General features: G+C 39.1%; 1 protein-coding gene across 1 annotated transcript in view; it reads left to right on the top strand.

Annotated features, from left to right (window-relative positions):
• The first annotated feature begins 721 nt into the window (after window positions 1-721).
• Window positions 722-23,352, top strand: part of NRG3 (neuregulin 3) — a 722,376-nt gene continuing 699,745 nt past the window's right edge. The window contains exon 1 of the mRNA XM_075841743.1: window positions 722-2,200. Coding sequence (XP_075697858.1) covers window positions 1,489-2,200 — 712 coding nt within the window. The 5' untranslated portion in view covers window positions 722-1,488. The remainder of the gene's footprint in view (window positions 2,201-23,352) is intronic.

Genomic DNA, 23,352 nt, shown 5'->3' on the forward strand with positions numbered 1-23,352 from the left:
GGGAAAAGAGTCAAATTAAAAGAGGTGTTAATATTTCCAGCTGCCATTAAAAATGCAGTAGTGAAAAACAGGGAAGAAATTCACATTAAATTTGAGTAATGTTCTCATGGCTGTTGTAAATGCATGCATATATATATATATATATATATATATATATATATACACACACACATGTATGTATATATATATATATATATCCAGTGTTTTGCTGGAGTTTGTCATACATTTTTCTAAATATTGTGGGGGCAATTACAAAATAACAAGGATTTTCATTGCGGATTTGCATAGTCAATACACCGGCTTTCATGAGATTTGAACAGTTTGGCAATGAAAGGGTTAACGCGTCTCTTCTCCCAGCAATCCTGACTGTGTGCTGCTTTCCCGGCATTAGGATTTCCCCCTGTCCTGTAGCTTGAGCCTCACAGCTTTTTTAATTGCAATGCTTCACTTTAACATCCGATGTCCTGTATAGCTATAAACATCCTTCTAGATACACTGCAGGTCCCTTCAGAGCGTTTCTTCGCAGGGTGCACTCATTTATTATATTAGTAGATGATTTTAAAACCTGCTAAAAAAAAAAAAGGTTTTGCCAGACAATTCCAGTGGGATTTTCCTGGATCATTTATTTATCTTGTACGCATTAAGAAACTACCATTAAGCATTAGGGGAGGTGCCTTCAGGGCTTTTTTTTTTTCCTTTTTGCTTTCCCAAAGCCCGGTCTGCCTTTTTCTGTGCTAGAGGGATATTGAATGGATGCTGGAGATGCTGCTTACTAGTCCATTGGGTTGTATTATTCTAAAACACAGCATGAATGGATCTATGAGCATATGCATATATACGTGCCTATATACCGGTGCCATTTAGGTGCTGTAGTTCTTGCTTTATTTGTGCTGTGTTCGATGCTTATGCTGGTGTCTATGCTGCTACTGCTGCTGGCTTACAGGGCTCAGACTCTCCTTAGCTCTAGCTGCGGATTGGTCTCTCTCTTAAAGTGCTGGCCAAGGGTTGGTTGCAGGGACTGCTGAATAACAGGTGCATTTTGCTGCTCTGTCGCCTTTGAAAGAAGCAGCCGAGGAACGTTGGTGCATCTGATCTGTGGATAGAGAAGCGAAGGAGAGAAAAGACAGCACCCGTGTGCAGGAATGTTGCTAATCGAATAGACCAGGGGGGGACACACACGGATGCTCGGAAAAAAAAGGAAAAAAAAAGGCTGGTTTATTTCTATGGAAGGCTAGAGGAAAAGAAACGGAAAGTAAAGGGATGCAAGGATGAATATTTTCCTAAACCTTGGATGGATGGAATTTTTTAGCTGATTCAGCAGCTGCTTCTGGCATTTTGCTTTGTACAAGAATCTAATGGAGGAATGTTTGTCGTTTATGATCGGTGACATTTGAATGCTGATAATTTCCCCCCCTTCCTAATGGGGAGCTGTGCTGATGATCCAGCTTCTTAAGGCTCATGTATTTTGGGGGGTGAAAGGAATATAGGATGAGTGAAGTGGCTGCCTCCACCTCACCACCTGTACGTCCGGCAGCTGCTGAAGAGGCTGCAGGTGGAAACACTACGGAAGAAGAGGATGGGGCACCGAACCCTCGGGAGGTGCGGTGTAGTGACTGCATTGTATGGAACAGGCAGCAAACGTGGCTATGTGTAGTGCCTCTCTTAATTGGATTTATTGGCTTGGGTTTGAGTCTCATGCTCCTAAAGTGGATCGTTGTGGGATCTGTAAAGGATTATGTCCCTACTGATTTAATAGATTCTAAGGGTATTGGCCAGGACCCCATTTTCCTTTCAAAACCAAGCTCTTTTCCAAAAAGTATGGAGACTACAACTACTACAACCACCACCAGGACTCCTAATCAAATTAGCACCCGTTTAACTACTACTACACGGGCACCCACTCGCGTCCCGGCAAGCAGAGTACCTATCCGGGCAAACCCTAGAACCACAACAGTGCGCCATACAGTCGCCCCTCCTACAATTATCTCCACCACTGTCCCCCCTAGCACGACCACTTTTGTTTCACGCCCCCTTCCAGGGACCCCCACCACCCAGCCAATGCCCATCTGGCCCACTGCGGAATATTCTACCTCTTCGTACAAAATTTATCTTCATGTTTCCACCCAGTCCTGGACACAGTCTCGATTTCAGGAGTCTACCACTACCACCACCCCGGAAACTACCACTATGCCCAAATATCGTAAGTAGCATAAGAAAATAAACATTTGAAATCATGCAATGAGCTGCCCACTTGGGTGTGGAAAGGTTAAGTGATATGCAAAAAAAATAATAAAATAATAAAATGATGTTTATATTAAAAAAACAAAATGGTGAAATACATAATTTATTAACACTTCCTGTGCTGGAGTGTGACTACTAGTACTATTAAGCAGACCATTGCAGTTGTCAGAAGCAGTTTAAGGGTTAACTCCCTCCCCCCTTTTGCTACAGTGAAATGACTGCACTGTCACTGCAGATATGCTTAATGTTTTGGTGAAGTTTCAAGATGAAATTACAAGACATTTTGTTATTCAAGTGATGCATGTTCAATCCTGCAGCAATTCTAAAAAAATGCTACCATCCAGGGAGGTGTAAAATCTCCGCAATGAGAAAAATAGAAACGATCAGATAATACTGATATGAAAATGAAACTGGCACAGAGATGTTATCCTATTTTTCTCCGTCATATAGACAATTCAGTTGACCCATTAGCTGTGTAATGTTGATAGGGTCCTCTGTTCACCAATATTTCTTCTATAATTACATCAATCCTAATACAAGATAATCTGAACGGTTATAATTATCGCCACGTTCTAGCAGCCCTACAGAATAGGTCTACGAGCAGCACAGGAATGGCTATTAACACACGTGATGGTTCCATCTTCCCATTAATTTGCAGATGTTTCTCAGAGTATATATTTCCAGCGATCGCTGATAAGGCTGAATATGGTGGCTATTAGTATATAGTATATACAAATCTCAGCATTGTACGAGTGGATGATGGCTGTACTTAGAAATGCTTCTAACCTTTAAGATGAGAACCCTGCAACCTATGAAGGTTATTTGGGACAAGGACAATGAAGGAAGTCCTGAAGAAACCCATCAGCATCTCGGTATAAATCCAAAATAGGATTTGTTTCTATTGGTATTAGAGGGATTTGGGCAATCCTTGATATGCCTTCTAGATGTTTATGACAGTAAAAGCTATTGAGTATCATTTTTGAAATTGTAATCCCAGCTGTGTCTCTTGGATGATAATCTGTGATTATTTTGCTAGAGGATTCAGTAATAACATTTATTCATTCCAATGGGTTTTTTTTGTTGTTGTTTATTTTTCCTTGATTAAATCCATTTGTTCATAAGCCCCAGGATACATAAACCCATCTGCAGTGAAAATTATACTCAACTGATAGAAAAAAAGGAAATTGTGAAAAGCCGTTGGTAAATCACCACAGCAAACAAGGCAATAAGTCCACACCACTGGCCAGTAAATGCATTAACTTACATTCAATGAGGGCCAAGGGAGAAGGTGGGGGGGAGGGGTGTATGGGGGGGGGGTGCATCCGTTGAGATAATCTGTTAATGACATATGAGCTGTACATATTGCAAGTTGGATCTGACTCTCATCCTTGTGCCATTTTTCTAGGTATCATTTCATCCCACTCGATTTCTGCCCCTGGGATATGTGGAGAATGTGAGCACAATACAGGCCCTACTACTAATACTGTATATGGGTCAGTGAGTGTTCTAATATAGATCACTCATTACAACCTATAGCAATGTCTCCCCCAGCCTTGGTCTTTGCTAACATTTACTTGGCCGGTAATACACATAATTTCTCTTCTTTTCTGCCGAAAAACATAATGCATGAGTTTAGGTTAATGAGCCATAAAAAGTGCAGATGTCTTTCTGATTTTTATTTTTTTTCCGAGAACAATTAAAGGGGAAATATTTCCAAATACTGTATTTGCAGCCCTGTTAAAATTAGATATCGGCAATATTATGGGAGGACCCTTTGTATGATCTCTACTTGTGTAGAGACTAGACAGAATCCTGATAATAAATAATTAATGGATGAGGGCTACACCCTGTGTTGTCATAAAATAAAATGCAAATGGCAGCACACAACAACTACAACAGATTAACAATCTCATTTCGGTCACGCTGAGCTTTTCGGGAGGCAGCAGAGAGTTGTTAACACATGATGAATTTTAAGAAGTGCAGAGAAGGGCAGAGATTGACTCTGGGCAGAGCACTTGTAATTCGGCAAGCCATAGATGAGATAGATTGCAAGGTGGCTTCAGTACCGGCATGCTGCTCTATGGAACACAGATGTTCTGATTCATTTCGTCTTTGTCGGAGGTAGCCTTAGGACACAAGGACAAGATATGCTGCCTTTGTTTTGCCTAATTGTCAAGTTGTAGCATATGGAAGTGTCTATCTTCCAAGGGAACATCTGCATCTATCCTTTTTCTCTGGTGATGCACAATGCAGAGGGTGAAAAGCTTATTGTTCAATCTGATGTATTCCATCAAGTTTGCAGCTCTTCAAACTCATTGTTGTAGCTACTGTTAAAATGATAGTTATCACGGATCTAGCTCTGTCGTGTGCATACAGATAAAAATGACCGGTCTGCCGTCCTTCACGTCAAGATTGTCGATACTCTGGGGTAAGAGATAGGCAGGCGGTGCTCGTTCTTATGTGTCGTCTTTGTATTTTCTGATGTCGCTGCACATCTGGAGACATTTAGCCCTGCAGGATGGGTATTTGGTCATGTGGATTGAGATGTGTGTGAATAAAAATATAACACACGGCTTAGCACCGATGAAACCCTGTCCATGTATCTATTGTATCTGTTAGAGATCTATATAGACTACATTGTTAGACTGGAGAAAATAGCAAAGCTCAAATTGCAAAACCTAATTATACAATATTTTTTTAAATATTTCATTTGTTAATGCTGAATTCTACTAAATTTGCCCAATATGTTATATAGAACCTAAACCTATTTTTTTTTTTTGCATTAATAACAATAGCTATGTTGCCTAACCTAAAACTGATGTTCAATTATAACATGTCAATTAAATATCATACCGTTATGAAAAAACAAACATGTGACCTATATTAAAAATAAAAATATATGTATTACACGATCCACCAGGGGTAGTCATCACTCTTTTTAATTGCCTTGTTGCCATAATGTTGTGCTGGCTACTGGGCCATGAACTGTATTTAGAGTAAAGCAATGAGTTAAATGTTACTTTATTCAAAGAATTCTGCCTTGTATATCAAGACAGGGTGTCATAAATAGTCAGAATTAGAAACGGTTCTGCAAGTATATTGCAGAAAAAATTGCAAAATAGAAGCTTCTATGGACCGTACTGGCTAGTTTCCAAAAATGCAAAGCATTGTGAAAAATTTGATTGGGCAACCACTGGTCTTTCTATGGATAATCCTGGTGTTTTTATTTCACAGAATGTACCCTACAGTTAATGTGATTCTGTGACTATGTGTCTGGAAGTTATCAAAGCAGAACCAAGTTAAATTAGATGAACCATATCCCACAAGGGCTTGTAGTTTTCTATCATGGTAAAGGACGGAAGGGTAAATTTGACTTTAGCTAAGAACGAGACGGGTTACAACATCTGTGGTAAGAAAAAAAGCTCACCTGCCATGTTTGTCAAAAGAAGAGAGGTTGAAGACAAAGCCTAAGGGGAAAGTGGAAAACATCATATCTAAAAGACCTCAAGGAACAGGCAAAGTCAAAAATGTTGAAGGCTGAATCTTTTTCTCAGGTGTGTTTCTGGAGTGATAGGTTGGCGCATCGGTTTGTCGTGTTACGGAAATATTGCGGATATATCATGACTAACAGTTCAAATAAACATAAGTCACCTAAATTATTAATTATGATGTACTTGCCTTCTGTATTCAATGGGGTTTGTGGGATAGTCAGCAATTTTTCAGTCCACTAATTCATAAGGTTTGAACAAGTAGAACAACACGATGATAGTAGTAGTAATAATAATACATATTTATACTATAAGTCGTAATAATACTAGTACTCCTCCTCGGTCAAGTTGGCTTTGACTTCTGATGACACATGACGTCATCAATAGTTTCCATCTTTGATTTTGGTAGTCAGCGTCCTCCTCTTTTTCATTCAGCCATCCTGTTCGAAGCAGTGTCTCTAGAATCAAAGGGACTATGAATATGAACTGTAAATTGACAACGAAATAAAAGCATTAAAACTTACCATGATGCAATAATTTGTTTGGTCCATATCCAAATGGTGGAAAGAATAAAATGTAACAATAATAAAAATATATTCCATATACGTTCTAGAATACATACGTTTTGTCTTCCTCAAGTTTTGTCTAGAGGCAGCCTGCTGCAGCAAGCACCTACCCCACCTCGAACTTTCTAAGGTGGGACACCATGCAAACAAAGTAGCATGAAAGAAAAGTCTTAGCCTTTAACAGGTTTTTCAGCTTTCGTCTACTGTGATCTGTTCTCATTTTTTACTAGAAATATTTGGATAGTAAACAAACCACTGGTTGGCTTTCCATGATCTCTACATATCAATAAACATTTGGCTCCGTATATGTGTAGCTTTTACCGGATTTCTTTTTCTTAATGGTGATTTGTTGCTCGTTGTGCGTTATCATTGTATCTTACCCCTTGCAGTGACTCACTGGTGAGCTTGTGGACGGTTTGTGCTTTTACACCGCCACCATGCTACTTTTGAAGCGGACAGACTGGTAGGACAACTCTAAGCTTTAGGTCGGAATTACGCATACAGTATTTAGTGCAGTTTGTCCTGTAGTTTTTTTGAGTCAAACAAAGGTGTGGATACAAAAAGAGAAGAGACCTACCAATCTTTCCTTTCTACTTTTATTTCTCTTTGAATCCACTTCTGTGTTTGGCCTATAAAGCTGCATGAAAAACTGATTTCAGTCTTAGGCTTATCATGTTAATCGATTTTAGAACTATAAATCCCTAACTTGATGCACCTATGTTACGAGCTTTGCAACAAAGAAGGTACTTTATAAAAATAGGTATTTATGGATAGGCTTTCTGTTTCTACTTTCATAAATCAAGACTTCTTAGCATCATCCTGTTTTAATTCAAGTGAAGAAAACTCAGTTTTTTACATAGTTATGTAAGCTACCAATTTTTTCATTACCTTCATGCTATCCACAACACCATTCATTCTACAACATACTCTAAGACCTTACAATCAAATCTTTGTCTGCAGAATTCATTTTTTTTTTGTGTTTTTTTCGATTGACTATTGTCACGGGCAGGCCAGTGGATATATAGTGGACCCTAAAATACCGATAAATTTGTCATGGAGCTAAACCAAAAGGCAGAGTCTAAGGGATTGTATGTTTTTTAACTTGAAAATCCCTAATAAAGGTATGGATATTCTCAGAGGGAATCCCCAGGTTGCGTCTCCAGAGTAGATATTTTTAGCAAATGGAATTTCAAAGTGTGGTACCAGGTCAGAGCTGATCGGGGCTAATGGAGTACTTGCATTATGGGCGAACAATTAAGTGTCATGGCAAGCAGCGATCGAATAGTGTAGCCAAGAACTGAACCAAATAAACGATTAAAAAAAACATCATAAATTGTAATTACGCAAATAACCTTGTTGCTCAGGCTATGATATTATATCAGAGACAGGTTTACATTATCAGGGATGCTCAGCCATAAGACGAGCAAAGCAGCAGCGAGCAGAAGGCAGCGGACAGCGGTGGAGAGCAGAGAGGGAAGTTGGCCCTGGTGGCCAGATAAACAGCCAGCATCCCATTATAACGGTAAAGTTCACATTGAAATTAAAACGTAAATGAATAAAATACTATGAATGTGTAAGGAAAGCCAAATGTAGGTTCCTAATAATGAGGATACAAAATCATTACACCTTTATTATTGCAATAAGTAGTAAGTTCATTTCATCAGAAGTGTAAAAAAATGACCCATTGGAATTATAAAAAAAAATTCTAACAAAAAATACCTTAATGGCTCTCTACGAAGCTGGCTACATAATCTATGTTATCTAGCTGGTGATTTGCCTCATCATGACTCAATAGCATATTCATTTTGCAACTGGTATTCTTAGAAGATACAATTTTCTGATGTATACAATGATACACAACATACAGTCGGAATGTGAATTTCATCCGGCACATGGAGATTGGGAGCACGGAAAAAAAATTCATCTGCAGAGCTTTGTATTTTAATCAGGAGAGTTAAATAAAGTTCCGATCATTCTAGCAATATGGAAATGTGATCAAACTGGAGATAGTGATGATTATGCTTAGAACGCTGAGCAGAAATGTCTTGTAGGCTGAATATGTTCTGGAAAGGTGTAATGTAGAATGTAAGATGTGCTGTGAGATGAATGAGAAGCGTTATCTCTCTCTCTCTTCCTTGCTTTGCTGAGTACAGATCGCTGCATATCTCTAAAGGACACGCCTCAAGTGCGGTGCAGACTGGGAACGCGGTGTGAATAAATATGACATAAATACAGGCATGATATAGTGTATGCAGATAAAACCGTGAGATCTACAAAACCTTATCAACACAACCACGAATGAGAACGCTTGTCTGGATGAAATCCTTAGTAGTAGCATTTTCTGGAAGATTGTGTCACTGATTATGATCATTTTGTCTTCAGTTTTAGCTATATTTCACAAGCAGGCCAAATAATCATGTATACATGATGAATATTCCCATCATCGAAATTGAAAATCACAATAGTCACTGGTGCAAATAAGAGAAAGACGACTTCTAGACGGGAGGGAGTGATAATAGGGGGATATACTGTATCTGCCCTGCCTTTTCTTCCATCACCGTTATTACTGTGGTTATGCGAGACTCTTCTTTGGGACGTAATATTTCTTTTTTTGTGGCAAACTGGAACAATTCCTCCTGGAAACAGATTTCTCTTTGGGTAAACACAAAGCCAAAGCCTTTTATCTTCATTATTAAATTATTGAGATGTTGATTTGATTGAGTGCAAAATTGCTTTGTAAACATTTTACATTAATGGGATTTTATGGGAAACGGCATCTTAAGGATAGACCATGAATGTTGCATTGGTGGTGGTCCTCGGAATCAGCAAAGCAGAGGGCGCATAGTTCTCCAATTTACTGCAGTACCCAACATAGCACCCCTCTCCTCCCCGTGGTTGTCAGCCACATTGATGAGTATAGATGTTTTACGTTTCTTTGTTCTTCTGATAGTGGGGGTCCTGGGGTTGGACTTTAACACAATTAATCGCTTATTGATGATCTATAAAAAATAAAGGCCATTTATATGAATTCCTTGAAAAATCATTTAAGGCTGCACAAATGCGGAGGTTTTATATTCGGGTGTGAAGTGGTAGAGATCTGGGGATTTGAAAAGCTTTTAAATGATCTCATAATGTTAAAATAACAAACTTGTCGCCATATTTAACTTTTGGATTCACCACCTCTTATGATCGTGCTATTAAATCAATCACCAAAGAACAAAACATACACACCCAGCCTTACAATGAATCGTGAGGAAGATTTATGTGATGTCTGATCCACCCTTGTACCAGATTTATAAAAAGTTGTAGAATAAAAATAGCTAAGAATATGAAGTATAACGTAGGGACCAGCAGAGAGACTAACATTTTAGATGGAGGCAAACACTGATTGTGAGCTCAAGGTTGTTATCCTCACAGCAGTATTTAAGGAGATTAAAGGTTAGAAAGCTGTGATGCAGGGAGGCTGTTAAAAAGTGAGTCGCCATAGAGAATCCTGTATATGGAATTAGTGCAGTGTTAACACTATACCAGCATATCCATGGAAAGCGGGGGAACCTTTTTCAACTTGCAGCAACTTTTCCTGTATTTAATACTCAGGATAATTTTGCATAATTTTTCAGCTACAGTATTTCCTTTATTTCTGTGTAACATCTGTGCTGCCGGCTGCTCATAACTCTGCAGTTAGAGACAGAGCGTCCTGCTCGACTCCACTACTTCCATATTCAAAATGGCCGTTAGCGTTATAGGATTCTATAGCGCTAACGGCCGTTCTGGATACAGGAGCCAATGAGTCGAGCAGGACGCTCTGTCTCTTACTGCAGAGTTATGAGCAGCCGGCAGCACCGACTTTACACCGTCCATGCAGCTGCTCAAAGCAAGATCGGTAATACAAGTGATTTAGAAAAATAGTTATAGCGCACACTCCTGCACAATAATCGTTTTTCACAGAAAGTGGACGTAGGCTTTAAGTTTGCCGCTCTCCGCTGTGGCTCTTATAGCGACCCCCCTCTATTATGTATATATGCCTTAATACGGCAAATGAACAGAGGATGTCTTCATGTGTTCACTACTTTGGGATGGTGCTTTCTGTTGCTTGACCTTGTGTACAATGTTTTGACCAGGTCCTATTATAGTGTCAGAATGTTGGCCCATCATAAGATTAACTTTTGTGTGTGTTGATAAAAACTAGAGTGATATACAGTCATTAAGGGGGAGAAGGTTCAGACATCACGGCAAATTGTGCAATTATGCAAAGATAAAAAAGAAATACTGTAGCTGAACTACAAAATGATCCTGAGTATTAAATACAGGAAAAGTAGCTGCAAGTTGAAAAAGCTTCCCCCTCTTTACATCTTTACACAGTCCATGCAGGTGCTCAAAGGAAGATCGGTAATACAATCATAGTGCACACGCCTGCACTATAACCATTCTTCACTGAAAATGAAGGTACAAATTAAGCCGTCCATGTAATACAGTGACTTTCCACTTACGTATGACTCTCCACTTAAAGGGACATTCCGGTCAAAACTAAACTTTCCCATGTGTACCATTATGATATTCTATCGGTCAGTCTCTCACCTGTTATTTTTCTTGCTGCTTCAATCTCTATATATCAGACTGGGATGGTTGATTAGCAGCAGTGTCAATCCAGCACGGTGACACACATTTTCTACTAGGGGGGGGGGTGACTTCTGTCATCAGCTGCCACTGATACTTAGACAGGTTCCTGTCACACAGGTATAATGTAGAAGAATATAGTGCGGCCTCCCTGTCTCTATACTTATGGTTTCTCCGCTTATTTAGGAGAATAAACAGGGAATCATAATCACAGTGTCCCCCAGCATGCAGAAATGGTAGGGTCTTTAGATGGTCATGTGATACTGTGCTGAAGCATCATGGGATTGATAGCAAAGCAGAGAGGAAGAGAAAGCTGGAAAAATCTAAGAATCAAGATGGAGGCTTTTTTTTAAAGCACAGACACGGCAGAAGTTCAAGAATCAAGTACAGAATACATAAAAGAAGTGTAGAGTGTGGTATATAGTCAGGTGGGGGATGCAGATATGGAAAGTTGTGTTACCACTTGAGGTCTTCTTTAGGTGTTATAAGAGGAGTGGGGTAAACAATTGTGAGGTTAAGGTTGGGTAAGAGTGTTATTATTTCAATAAAATCATTATTGGGGTTGCTTTGTGGTAATAAGTTATCACAGTGATATAAAATAATGAAGTTAATGCATTGTATATCATTGATTTTGAAATTTATATTGTTTAAGGCAAGAATGTAAAGATAAATGAAACTCATCATGCTGTTATAAAGAACTGCTGCCTGACGATCTGCTTCAGGTGGGAACGGTAACAAATACTGCGCTATGAAGAAAATAGATTTCTGTTGTGCCACATAGAGCAGCTCCATACTAAATGCTTTGTGATAATTTCTTAAGGGGTCTCCTGGAAGGGAATGAAATAGAACATAAATAAATATTAATGGCTAATGAGCTGAAGTGCTGATGATAGACATCACATTGTTATAAAGTTGCTGCTGATAACCACGGACTGCAGAGCGTTCATCTTCCTGGACTGTTTTATGGTTATTGATTGCCGAGAACAAATTATGAAAATCTATATGAATTGGCAGATGGGCTACAGTGAAAGCAGAAGCCTTTATCTATTCCATGAAACACTGGATTGATGGAGCTTCCCTATGATGTAACATTTTCATTTTCTTCTACTTTTTCGGTGCATACTAATTCCCCCTATTCTGTATGAGTGTATTCAGTAACCACCTACCCTTTTATACGGGGACTTCTGTCCCCTGATATAGCAGCTCTTGTTTCTGCAGAGAAAATTTTTTATCATGACTATTGTCTGTGAAATTTGTCATTCATCCAGGACGTACTGTAGCATATCTAGAAGCGGTAAATCAAAATTTGTTATTTTGAGTTGCTACTACTAGATTAAAGGGGTTATCGGGGTTATCAATATTAGATCGGTAGGGGTCCGACTGACGGCACCCCCAGCCAATTGGCTGTTCGAAGGGGTTGCAGCGCTTGTATGACCGCTGCAGCCTCTTAATTGTTTTCATGGTTCTCCTCTCTGTTTGCACATACGCGCGCCGTTACATTTGTAGTGGCTGTGCAAGGTATTGCACCACAGTCCCATTCAAGTACGAACGGAGGGGACAACCATGTAAACAATGAAGTTACTGCGGCGCTCGCACGAGTCGGACTCCCGACAATCTAATATTGATGGCCTATTCTAATGCCATCAATTTTAATAACTCGGATAACCCGTTTAAGGCTGCCTAGATATGTAGCAAAATCCATGTTCATTCATGTGGCTTTTCCTTAATGGATTGCCCATGGTGTTCCTACAAGTTCTATGGATAGCTGCTCTTTGGATTTGCCAAGCTAAATGTTTCCTAATTGAAGTTATTGGAGGTAAGCACCCTACAGCTAGACTTTTTTAGTCTTTGGGTAAGTCATTTTTTTGTGGCCTTTTTTGGAGTTTATTGTTAATATGAACATTGGCAGAAAAGTGGTGGACACCTGTTAAAGTTATCGCAACTGGAAAGCTTTTACCAACATAACGCCTATTTTGTTTAGACTGGTTAAGCGGTGACAAGCTTCTATAAATAGGGGTTTGGTAGAAACTATTCCCACAAAAGTTATTTTTGCAGTACCCGAACAATCAGGAGCGCTACAATGTCTGTCAACTGAAGGATTCCAGGACTGTTTTACTATATTGACTGTTAGGGCATACTTACGTATACCATAACTACTCTACAGTATGTGTGTTATGTTAGTACACAGGCTAATATATGGGCATATAGTATACATTAGTACTGTAGATAAAGTAGAGTAGTTAACTAAATGTCAATTGTAAGTAAAAATCCACTTTTGGGATTTAAAAAAAAAATTACAAAAATATAACTTATATTAACATTTTTATTAAAATCAACATGTAAACACAATTACTTTTTTATTATTGCATATGTTTTCTAAAATACTATGTGATATAAGAGTGTTTAGTATCCTTATAACTGTACCGACATGCACACTAATGTTATTATTTATCATTTATGATGACTGGTGCACGGGGGATGTGGCAGAATGTTTCTTCTGAATTTCTCCCAAAATAGGAACTAATGTTAATGAAATTCTACTGTATATGTACAGGCTGAGTAAGGCCTCATGTACACAACCGTGCCTGTACTCACGGTCCGTGATTACGGGCACGGATGGCTGCGGGCAGTCATCCGCATTTGCAGACCGTCCTCCCATTATAAAGTATGGGAGTGCGGTCCATAAAAAAAAATAGGATCTGTCCTATTTGTTACGGAAGGTTTCTACGGCACGGACACCTTCCCGTAAATATATGGGAAGGTGTCCGTCGGCCATAGAAATGAATGGGTCCGTAACTACAGACCGTAATTACGGACGAAATCTATGGTCATGTGCACGGGGCTTAAGGAAGTAAAACTTGTTCTACAAAAAACAAGGCCTTATATGGCTACGTCAATCTAAAATTAAAAAGTTGTAACTGACGTCCAAAACTGCGCTGAAACTTTTGTAATAATCCGACCGAATAGGTATAGAAACATTCCTTTATAAAAGTTATTCTCAAATGTTGTTAAGTTAAGAATGTATATTGACATGAAGGGAAGCCAATTAAATTTTTTTCTAATGGTAAGGCTGCGTTTACATCTGCGTCGGGACTACGTTCATGGGTTCCGTCGGAGCTTTCCGTCAGGGGAACCCATGAACAGGATCCAAACTGAAACAAACGGAAAGCATAGGTTTCCATCATAACTTTATAATTCTATGTATGGCAGAGCAAACATCTTCAGAACTGTCCTTCATCAAACGCTCTTCCACTTCAATACGTATTCATGAAAATGTTTCGATTTTCAAATGTATTTTAGGCCTTGAGAACATGGCATTTTACACTCTTGATTTCCTCATCCCCTACGTCTGGAAAATGGTTAGAAGGTGGAAAACATTATAACTACACAAATATCCATGATCAGTCAATTGTATTGTCCCTATGCTCACTTTATTTATTTTCTTTTAATTGGTGTTGTCAGGTCATATTTTACTTATACTTTACATACATACTTTAATAGGTTTTTCCCTAATTTATATAAATTTGCATGTTACATATGAACATTAGGCTATCAACGTGCAAAGTGTTCATAACGATTTTTTTTCCCTCTGTGCCCATGTAATATTGTCATTATTACACACAGGGGGGATACACTGCGTAAAAACACACAGCATATCCGTCCTGGGCACCGCAGCGAATTTCGGCTGAAAAAATTATGGTGCAGTTTTTCAGCTGGAATATCCACTGCGGAAAGCTGCATATAAAAAAACTAAAAGTTTTATACTTATGTAGCCATGGCGGAACGTCCCTCTGCCGTCCTGCAGGCCGGCCTCCTGGGATGACGTTTCATCCATGTGACCACTGCAGCCTGTGATTGGTTGCAGCAGTCACATGGGATGAAATGTCATCCCAGGAGACTGGCCTGGATGAAGAAACACAGAATTCGAAGTAGGATATTATTTTGATTGAGTTGCATTTTTTGTAGCGGAATCGCTTATTTTCTGCCGCAAAAAATGCAACATCTGCTATTTGTTGCGGCTTTTATCTCCCCATTGAATTCAACGGGGAAAAGCCGCAACACAAAATCAGCGTTAACGCAAATACAATATACATGCTGCGGATTAAAAAAACGCACCGTAGGTCAATGTCAAGTTTTTCTGCTTATAATTTACGCAGCATGTGGATGGGATTTGTTCAAAATCTCATCCACTCTGCTGCTGCTGTATTATGCTGCAGATTTTTTCTGAAATCCGTTGTGGAAAATTATGCTACATGTGAACTTTAACTGGGCCCTCCAAAATGCCATTTACAGCGTGACATCACCGTATTTGCGCACATAGGTTTATGGTCTAGGGTTTATCTTTATAGAGCTGACAACCAGTAGACATAATATAAATGTAACCTCACCAAAGCATACAACAAACGTTGGAGCAGATGTACTAACGTGGATGCGCCTAGAATACAGTATGTTGTAAAATGCGCCAATATGTGGCACATTTCTGGGCATAGGGTCGCATCTAGATTTAGACATATTTATTAAGCAAATGTGCCAAAAGGAACAGATAATTGTGATTCACTACACTTTTAAAAAGTGTTTACAAAATGGCGGATGGCTTAGCAGAAAGGGCGTGGCCTACAGTGCGACAAAGTTCTTACACAAAATAATCCAAATCAAAGATGATGTAAGGAAGTTAAAAGTGTCTAATAGACAAGCAAGATGTACCAAATTTATCATACAGAATGCACCACTGTGATAAATACTTCCGACTGCCTAGCCTAAATTTGCGCTGTATTAATCTAAGGCTGCATTTATGCATCACATATTGTGCCCTAACAGCAGGCAAACTGAGCAGAAAACCCTGGAGTCCTTTGTAGGTCCCCAGGGCAGACCGCAGAGGGATTCCCTGATCTTTGATCACATCACCGGGTTTCCAGTGACACGATCAAAGAGGGGAGTTCCCTGTAATCATGCCGCGGTCATGAACCGTGGCGATCAAAGGGTTTAACAGCTGGGGTCCGAATGTTTTCTGCCCCCAGCTGTATTTAGCAGGCTGCTATAAGTTCAGGAGCTGGAAGTTACAGCTTCTGCTTACAGGAGCGCTCACCAGCCTGTTCTAAAAGACGGTTGGCGGTCGTTAAGGGGTTAAAGGGGTTGTCTTATAAATAGAAGTCGGTTCATTGATCACTTCCTCTACAGCACCTGCTGCAGGGAAAATTTAGTATTACATGCTAGCCATTCAAATGAATTAATTAAAGTTAACCCTTTGGAGACATGTGATGTAACTGCATGTCACATCTGCCAAAAGGGAGTATGAAGCAGGCTCATGGTCTGTGAACACTTCACACTCAGTGGGGGCCAGCTGTACGTCACAGCCATCACCTGACTGCAAAAGGGGAGAACTCTGATCCTGGCCTTTTAACCACTTAGATGTCATTGGCGACCACGGCAACTAATTTGTTAGAAAGGGGACGGCCTTTTCCATCAGCTTAACGGCCCCCACAACTGCATTAAGGTGAGGTGGATGGTTGTTATGGCAGCCTTGGGGTCCTGGAAGGACCCCCAGGTCTGCCATGCTTCTCCTCCCATTAAACCCTGCCAGAGGCTGGGCTTAATAGGAGCTGGTTAAAAGTACCATACACTGTAACACATAAGCATTGCAGTGTATGTACTAGCGATCACACGAAAGAAGAAATATTTAAAGGAAGGCACCACAGAGTCTCCTCTCCTGGATCCAATTCCGGTTTTGCTGATTTTTGTTTATTATTGTGCAAAAGTTGTAAAACATAAAAAAAAGATATAAATTTTGTGTCGCTGTAATCGTATTGACCTGCAGAATAAAGTTTACATGTCACTTATATCGCACGGTCAATGCCATATAACAAAACAAAAAAAAAGACATTGTGGAATTGCTATTCTGTTCCATTCCCCAACCCCCCAAAAACAAATTTATTATATTTTTTTCAATACATTAAATGTTTCCTTAAAATGGTGTCTTTAAAAAACTTGTCCCACAAAATACTAGCCAGCTACGATGATGGAAAAATTAAAAAATGATGGCATAACGGAATGCAGTGATGCAAAGAAAAAAACGCTGTCGCCTCAACACTGGAAATAGCTCTGAGGGTTGAGACTGTAAATCTGCATTGTCTTTTCTGCAAATTAAATGAAATAGCAAGTGCAGGTAATTAATTGGCATGTTTTTTAATAATATTACTCTGTGTAATTAGAATCAGTAATACATTTTTACAGAGAAAGAAATACATATTTAACTGGTAAATAATTTGAGCCTACCCTGGTGATGGTCAGTATGTTGTTTAAATGACCTGCCGTTTAGTTCGATTTCAGACAGCTAAAAACGCTTCTACATTATGATTGTCTGTCATTGAAGGGTTATTCTCCGAGTAGACGTTTATCACCTATCCTGGGAATACTCCCTTTAATATAGGTCTCAATCTGGGGATTTCCAGCTCAATAAAAAAAAGCTTTATTATATTTACTTTATTTTTTTTTCTTTTGATTAATCAACCTACCCCCAATATTTCAAAACAATTTCTCCTTTTATATTCCACCAAGGAACATGTCTGTATGTACGGGAGATCTGATCATTTATCTAATGCAAACCACCCAAAATGTAAAGAAACTAGTTCTTAATATGGAGCTTTGTAAAAATGTGTCAGTTACTTAGAAAATTGAGATCTCAAAGGCAAATATCTCTGAACTGTGAAGAATAATTTATATTTGGTTACACCGTTTTCCATCAGTGAGGTTGTCCCGGTTGGTGCTGAGCAGTCAGGGTTGAAGGTCTGACCATAGTTTATTACTGTTTGCTGGACATATACACACATTTAGAGATTCCAGTCTATTTTGTATGTCAGCAGAATTTATGCCATGTTTCTATGATGGTGTGCAGGAGCATTTATGATGGATGGCTTCAGCTGCATATGTCAGAGCGAAATTACAGCTGAGCAACCACCAACGTGTTTTATGATTTTGTGTCTCTGAATGCTCGATAAAAACATGTACATCTACACAGGAGAAGACGTATTTGTCTTACATGGCTTGATTTTGGATTTCTACTGTGCGTTCATATATACGTTCAGCATTCTAGAACATAAAGTAAGTTGAGGAATTCTGATAAATTTGAAACATCTATCTATCATCTATCTATCTATCTATCTATCTATCTATCTATCTATCTATCTATCTATCTATCTATCTATCTATCTATCTATCTATCTATCTATCTATCTATCTATCTATCTAGCTATCTAGCTATCTAGCTATCTATCTCATATCTATCTATCTATCTATCTATCTATCTATCTATCTATCTATCTATCTATCTATCTATCTATCTATCTATCTATCTATCTATCTATCTCATATCTATCTATCTATCTATCTATCTATCTATCTATCTATCTATCTATCTATCTATCTATCTATCTATCATCTATCTATCTATCTATCTATCTATCTATCTATCTATCTATCTATCTATCTATCTATCTATCTATCTATCTATCTATCTATCTTTACTTGTTTATAATCACAAATAAAGGAACAAGCCATAAAGAAATATCCTCTTCAACAGGTTTTACCACAGTTGGATTGCACTGAAAAAATTGGTCTTTCTATTAAGCTGACTTGCACTGTTCTTGAAGCAGAAGAGAAATAAATGAGTTGCATGGTGGAGCGCATAATGTGCACACTTGTGTTTATTTAGAGAGAATAAATGATAAGCATTGGATAACAGGTTTGAAGCTGCCTACGACTGATGGATTAATCACCAGATTCTAGCAGGCTGATGGTTTCCATATAACTGTCATGTCATGAGTTTACTTTCCTGTCTGGAATCTTAAAACCATTTATTATCATAAAACATTAATAACAAATAACAATTCTGAATCTGCATTAGTCACACATTAAAGGGTTATTCCTACCTCCGACGTTTCTGCCATATCTAAAGGACATGCCAGCAATGCCTGAGATGGAATTAACCCTTTAGGATATATTTAAGTGTTTGGCAAAATTTGCAGTAGATGGTAAACTTTCATGTGTCCTTCAAATGCAGTTGAGGGGGTATCACATCCGGACCCTGAAAGCACCCCAAACCACCCTGTAAAAATGTACAGCATGGCTATCCAATTTTAATGGGTTCCCTTTCATATTACTGTACCTTTCCCCTTTTGTCTTGTTACATAGTTTATAAGGTTGAAAAAAGACACAGGTCCAGTAATCCCACCGAGAATCCCACAGTATTGATACAGAGGAAGCCAGAAATGTCTATGATGTAGCTGCTAATTGTCCCATTTAGGACATGGCCAGACGTGGCGTATTTCTGCAGACACTGTCCGCATCAATGCCGCACACAATCTGCGTTGCAGATTCCATTGCGCCTTTGCCTAAAATGTGCAGTAAATTGATGCGGATTAGCCGTTGCGTATTCAAGTGAAGAGTACCTCCTGCTGTCTTTTAAAACTTTTCATCTCAGTCTGGCAATAGAGCTCGAAACACATAGGTCCAGCCAGAAGATGAAATATCCTGTTCGTAAAACTAATAGGCAACGCAACACACATAACATCTGCGGATGTCATTGCGGAATTGTGAATCTCCATTGAAGTCAATGGAGAAATTCCGCAATAAGTGTATGCTGCGGACACCAAATTCCGCACCGCAGCCTATGGTCCGCAGCGGAGTTTTCCGCCACGTGTGCATGAACCTAACTAAAAAGGTGTGGAAACCAATGGAGAAAATGTCCGCTGCGGATTTCCACAGTAGTCTGGCCACAGCGGAATTACAGAGCAATTCCGCCACGTCTGGCCATGCCCTTAGGGGAAATTCCTTCCTGACTACAATTACGGCAATCAGAATAAATTCCTGGATCAACGTTCCATCTCCAGAATCTAGTACTTATATCATGTAATATTATATTTTTAATGAAAGGCGACCAGGCTCTTCTTCAACTTGTTCATTGAATCAACCATCACACAATTCCGTGGTAGAAACTTCCCCATAGAGGATGCCCCCTTTTCATTGTTACAAGCCTAGGAGTCTTTTTTTTTTAAAAAACTGAGCTGCCTACTGTCCAATGTTCTCATGGTTCATGTTGCCTAGTAGGAGAGTCTCATTAAATGTTCCCTTAAAACATTAATAAAAAAATAAAAATTCTGAATCTGCATTAGTCACACATTAAAGGGTTATGCCCATCACAATTATGGAGGAAGAATCTCTCGTAAAGCAGATAAAACTTTCCGCTGTAACTTTAATATATGTAGCTGCATGGTTTATAATGGTGGTCACCAAGACAGGTAGTCGAGTGGTTACTAGTAAACCTGTACTATAAACAGTCTGCAATAGTTTGCAATACTAAATTGACAAATGTAGGAGTAGTAGGCAGAGCCAGATTTACCTATAGGAATAGTAGACCTATAGGTGGTCCCTATTGTGAAAGGGTGTCTGCTGAAGGGTCAATTTACACATGACTAAACCGAACAGCATGTATTCATATGTTAGTGTATATATATGTAAATGTATATTTATATGTAAATTCAGCACTCAAACATCTGTGGTGGTAAGAGGAGAATACCCAGGACAAGGAAACGGCTGTGGAGAGTTTTAGATATTGTGATTTTAGATATTGTAATGTTCTGCTTTATTTTATAACACCAGACAAACATTTTGGACCCATATATGACTTAAAATAAACCTAATAGTATGCGATAGAGCAAAAGAAGCTTGGCAGATTAATATAGTTTTGTAGGGAAAGATTCATTATATCTTGTATTTAATTCATTTAACCCCTTAAGGCCTACATAACCTTTTAGAATACTTTTCGGAATAAGCTGTCATATGTGTGTACATGAGGAATAACATTATTTCTGGCCAATATATGACTTGTATCCTAAATTTTTTAAATGTTTCCCCTCTGCAGGCTCTATTACTAATTCTCAGTTTTCCTTGAGCTAGTTGGTAGAGCCTAACTGCTATCATGTCAGCCACACCTAGCACACATAGGAAAGAGAACATCCAGCTCTTCTATTTCTTTGTAGCACACCCTCAGAAACAGCAGCAACAGTGAGGACTTGCTTATTAGTTTGTAATGAGCAGTGTAGCTGAGAATCCAGCACTGTGGTGGGATAGACCACTTACTAGAAGCTGCAGCAGAGTCTCTCTTTCTCACGCTACTCCTGTTCCCTCCCCCCTCCCCTCTCTATAGACTTCTATGAGTAGCTCAAACCTATGTATTCTAAGGATTTACTGCATGTGCATAGGGGGGAAAAGGGAGTCTAGCTCCTTTGTGAAGTCGCAATCACTATTGATGATGATAACACAAGGGTTAAACAGAGTTGTCTCTGAATTCCGGCCCTTGCTGTGGGGTGGCGGCTGTCTATGTACGGTGCTGGGAGTTAAGTGGCCTAAAAGTACCTAGAATTTAAATTAGTAAAATACACAATTTTCCCACCAAAGAACATGACTCAGCACCTCCTGCTCTAAAACATGCTGCATGCAGATCAGACAGCATGCTCTACTTGATGTGTGGAGTCTAAGGCCCTATACAATCAGTCCTTTCAGGCTCCTGAGATCTATTTAGGCACTGCAATTGGACAGTACAGAGATCTTTCTAATGATCTTTTTACCTCTAGGCCTGTAACAAGGACAAGGGGGCATCCTCTACATCTAGAGGAGAAAAGGTTTCCCCACCGTCACAGACGGGGATTCTTTACTGTGAGAGCAGTGAGACTATGGAACTCTCTGCCACAGGATGTTGTGGTGGTTGATTCTTTGAACAAGTTTAAGAAGGGCTTTGATGCCTTTCTAGAAAAATATAACATTACAGGTTATGAGTATTAGATTCTGGAGAGGGGACGATGATCCAGGGATTTATTCCGATTTCCATATTTGGAGTCAGGGAGGAATTTTCCCCCTAATGCGACAATAGGCATCAACCTAATGGGGGCTTTGCCTTTTTTCCCCTAATAGCAAAAACGGTAGAACAAACCAGGAATGGGCCCTTTTCTCCATGGGGCCCATAGCAGCTGCATGGGCTGCCTCTGGGTAATATTATCAGCCTATTTGCATTGTTCATTCCTCATCAGATATTTCACTTCTACTTTATTTATTTTATCTCCAATAGGAATATACTGAACGTTCTGTAAAGTGGCTTAAAATTTATGAGAATAATACCTGCTGACCATACATGCATATTAACTTGCAGTGTTAATTCCAGAAAGTATTTTATGTACTTTATGAACCCCTTGACGAATTATCACATATATTTACGTGATAAGGGTTAAAGGGCAGTATGGAGTGCGCTCAGGAGCTGAGCGCGCTCCATACTCAGCGGATGTCAGCTGCGTCTTATAGCTGACACCCAAGACTAACGGCCAGGAACAGCGTTCTCAATGTTCCTGGACAATTAACCACTCAAATTCTGTAATCAATCGTGACCACAGCAACTGAGGCGTTGAAAAAAGGGGGCAGCCCCATCGGACAGTTCATCGGGCCCCCATGCAATGAGATCGCAGGGCGCCGATGGTTGTCATGGCAGCCTAGGGGCCTAATGAAGGCTCCCAGGACTACCTTCACTCTGCCTCTGATATACAATTTAATGTGTTTTTGCTTGGTTTTTGTTTTGCTTTGTTTTTGTTTTGCTGTGTTTGTTTTCTTGTTTTCTGTCCCTAAAAAACATACTGCCTATAGGCATAAGGGGGTTAAAAGAGAACACCGTGGGGTTCATTTTTTTTTTTTATATTTTCCCCACACAACTAACTTTCAATTTTTTTATGAAATTATTTATGTTTTTAGAGATCTTATTGTAAAAAATGTATCAGTGAGAATAAAAAATGAATTAAGGGATGCTCAGTTAAGTTCTTTCAAGACATTCCAGCTAAATGTCAACCAGTTACACAATCAGTCTGAGTTTCTTATCATAGATACAAGCAGATTTGACACAGATACACAATATATTGGTTTTCCAACATGTTGTAAATTAATTTTTTCCTCATAAAGGTCAAGGGTATAGGACAGTTTATTCATTGTAAAGTGGTTTAAAAAAAAAAAAGCAAGGATCCATTTATTTCTTTTTTATTTTGATAGGGCCCAACTATGCAGTATGATATTTATTTTTCTTAGTGAACCTCACCTTGATCAAAAAGTGATGCCAAAATGTGTGATTTTTACATTAGCTTGAAACCCATAAGAGTAATGAATGGGGTCATCTTATGGCATAGCCACATATCTGGTAGGTGGGGGTTCCAGAACAATTCTTTGCCTGGATGCGGCTACTGACAACCACCTCATTTGGCAGAACTGGTAGTCAGTAAATCCCTGTTGTTCTAGTCGGTGGGGATTTCATGGTTAGAACTTCCAATGATAAGACCTATTAGACATTTTGAGAAGACCCCCCTTTAAACAGATCAGCCATGATATCAATTAATTGAAGTTGTTTTTTAAAA

This window comes from Rhinoderma darwinii, chromosome 11 (assembly GCF_050947455.1).
Source record: "Rhinoderma darwinii isolate aRhiDar2 chromosome 11, aRhiDar2.hap1, whole genome shotgun sequence".
Classification (NCBI taxonomy): domain Eukaryota; kingdom Metazoa; phylum Chordata; class Amphibia; order Anura; family Rhinodermatidae; genus Rhinoderma; species Rhinoderma darwinii.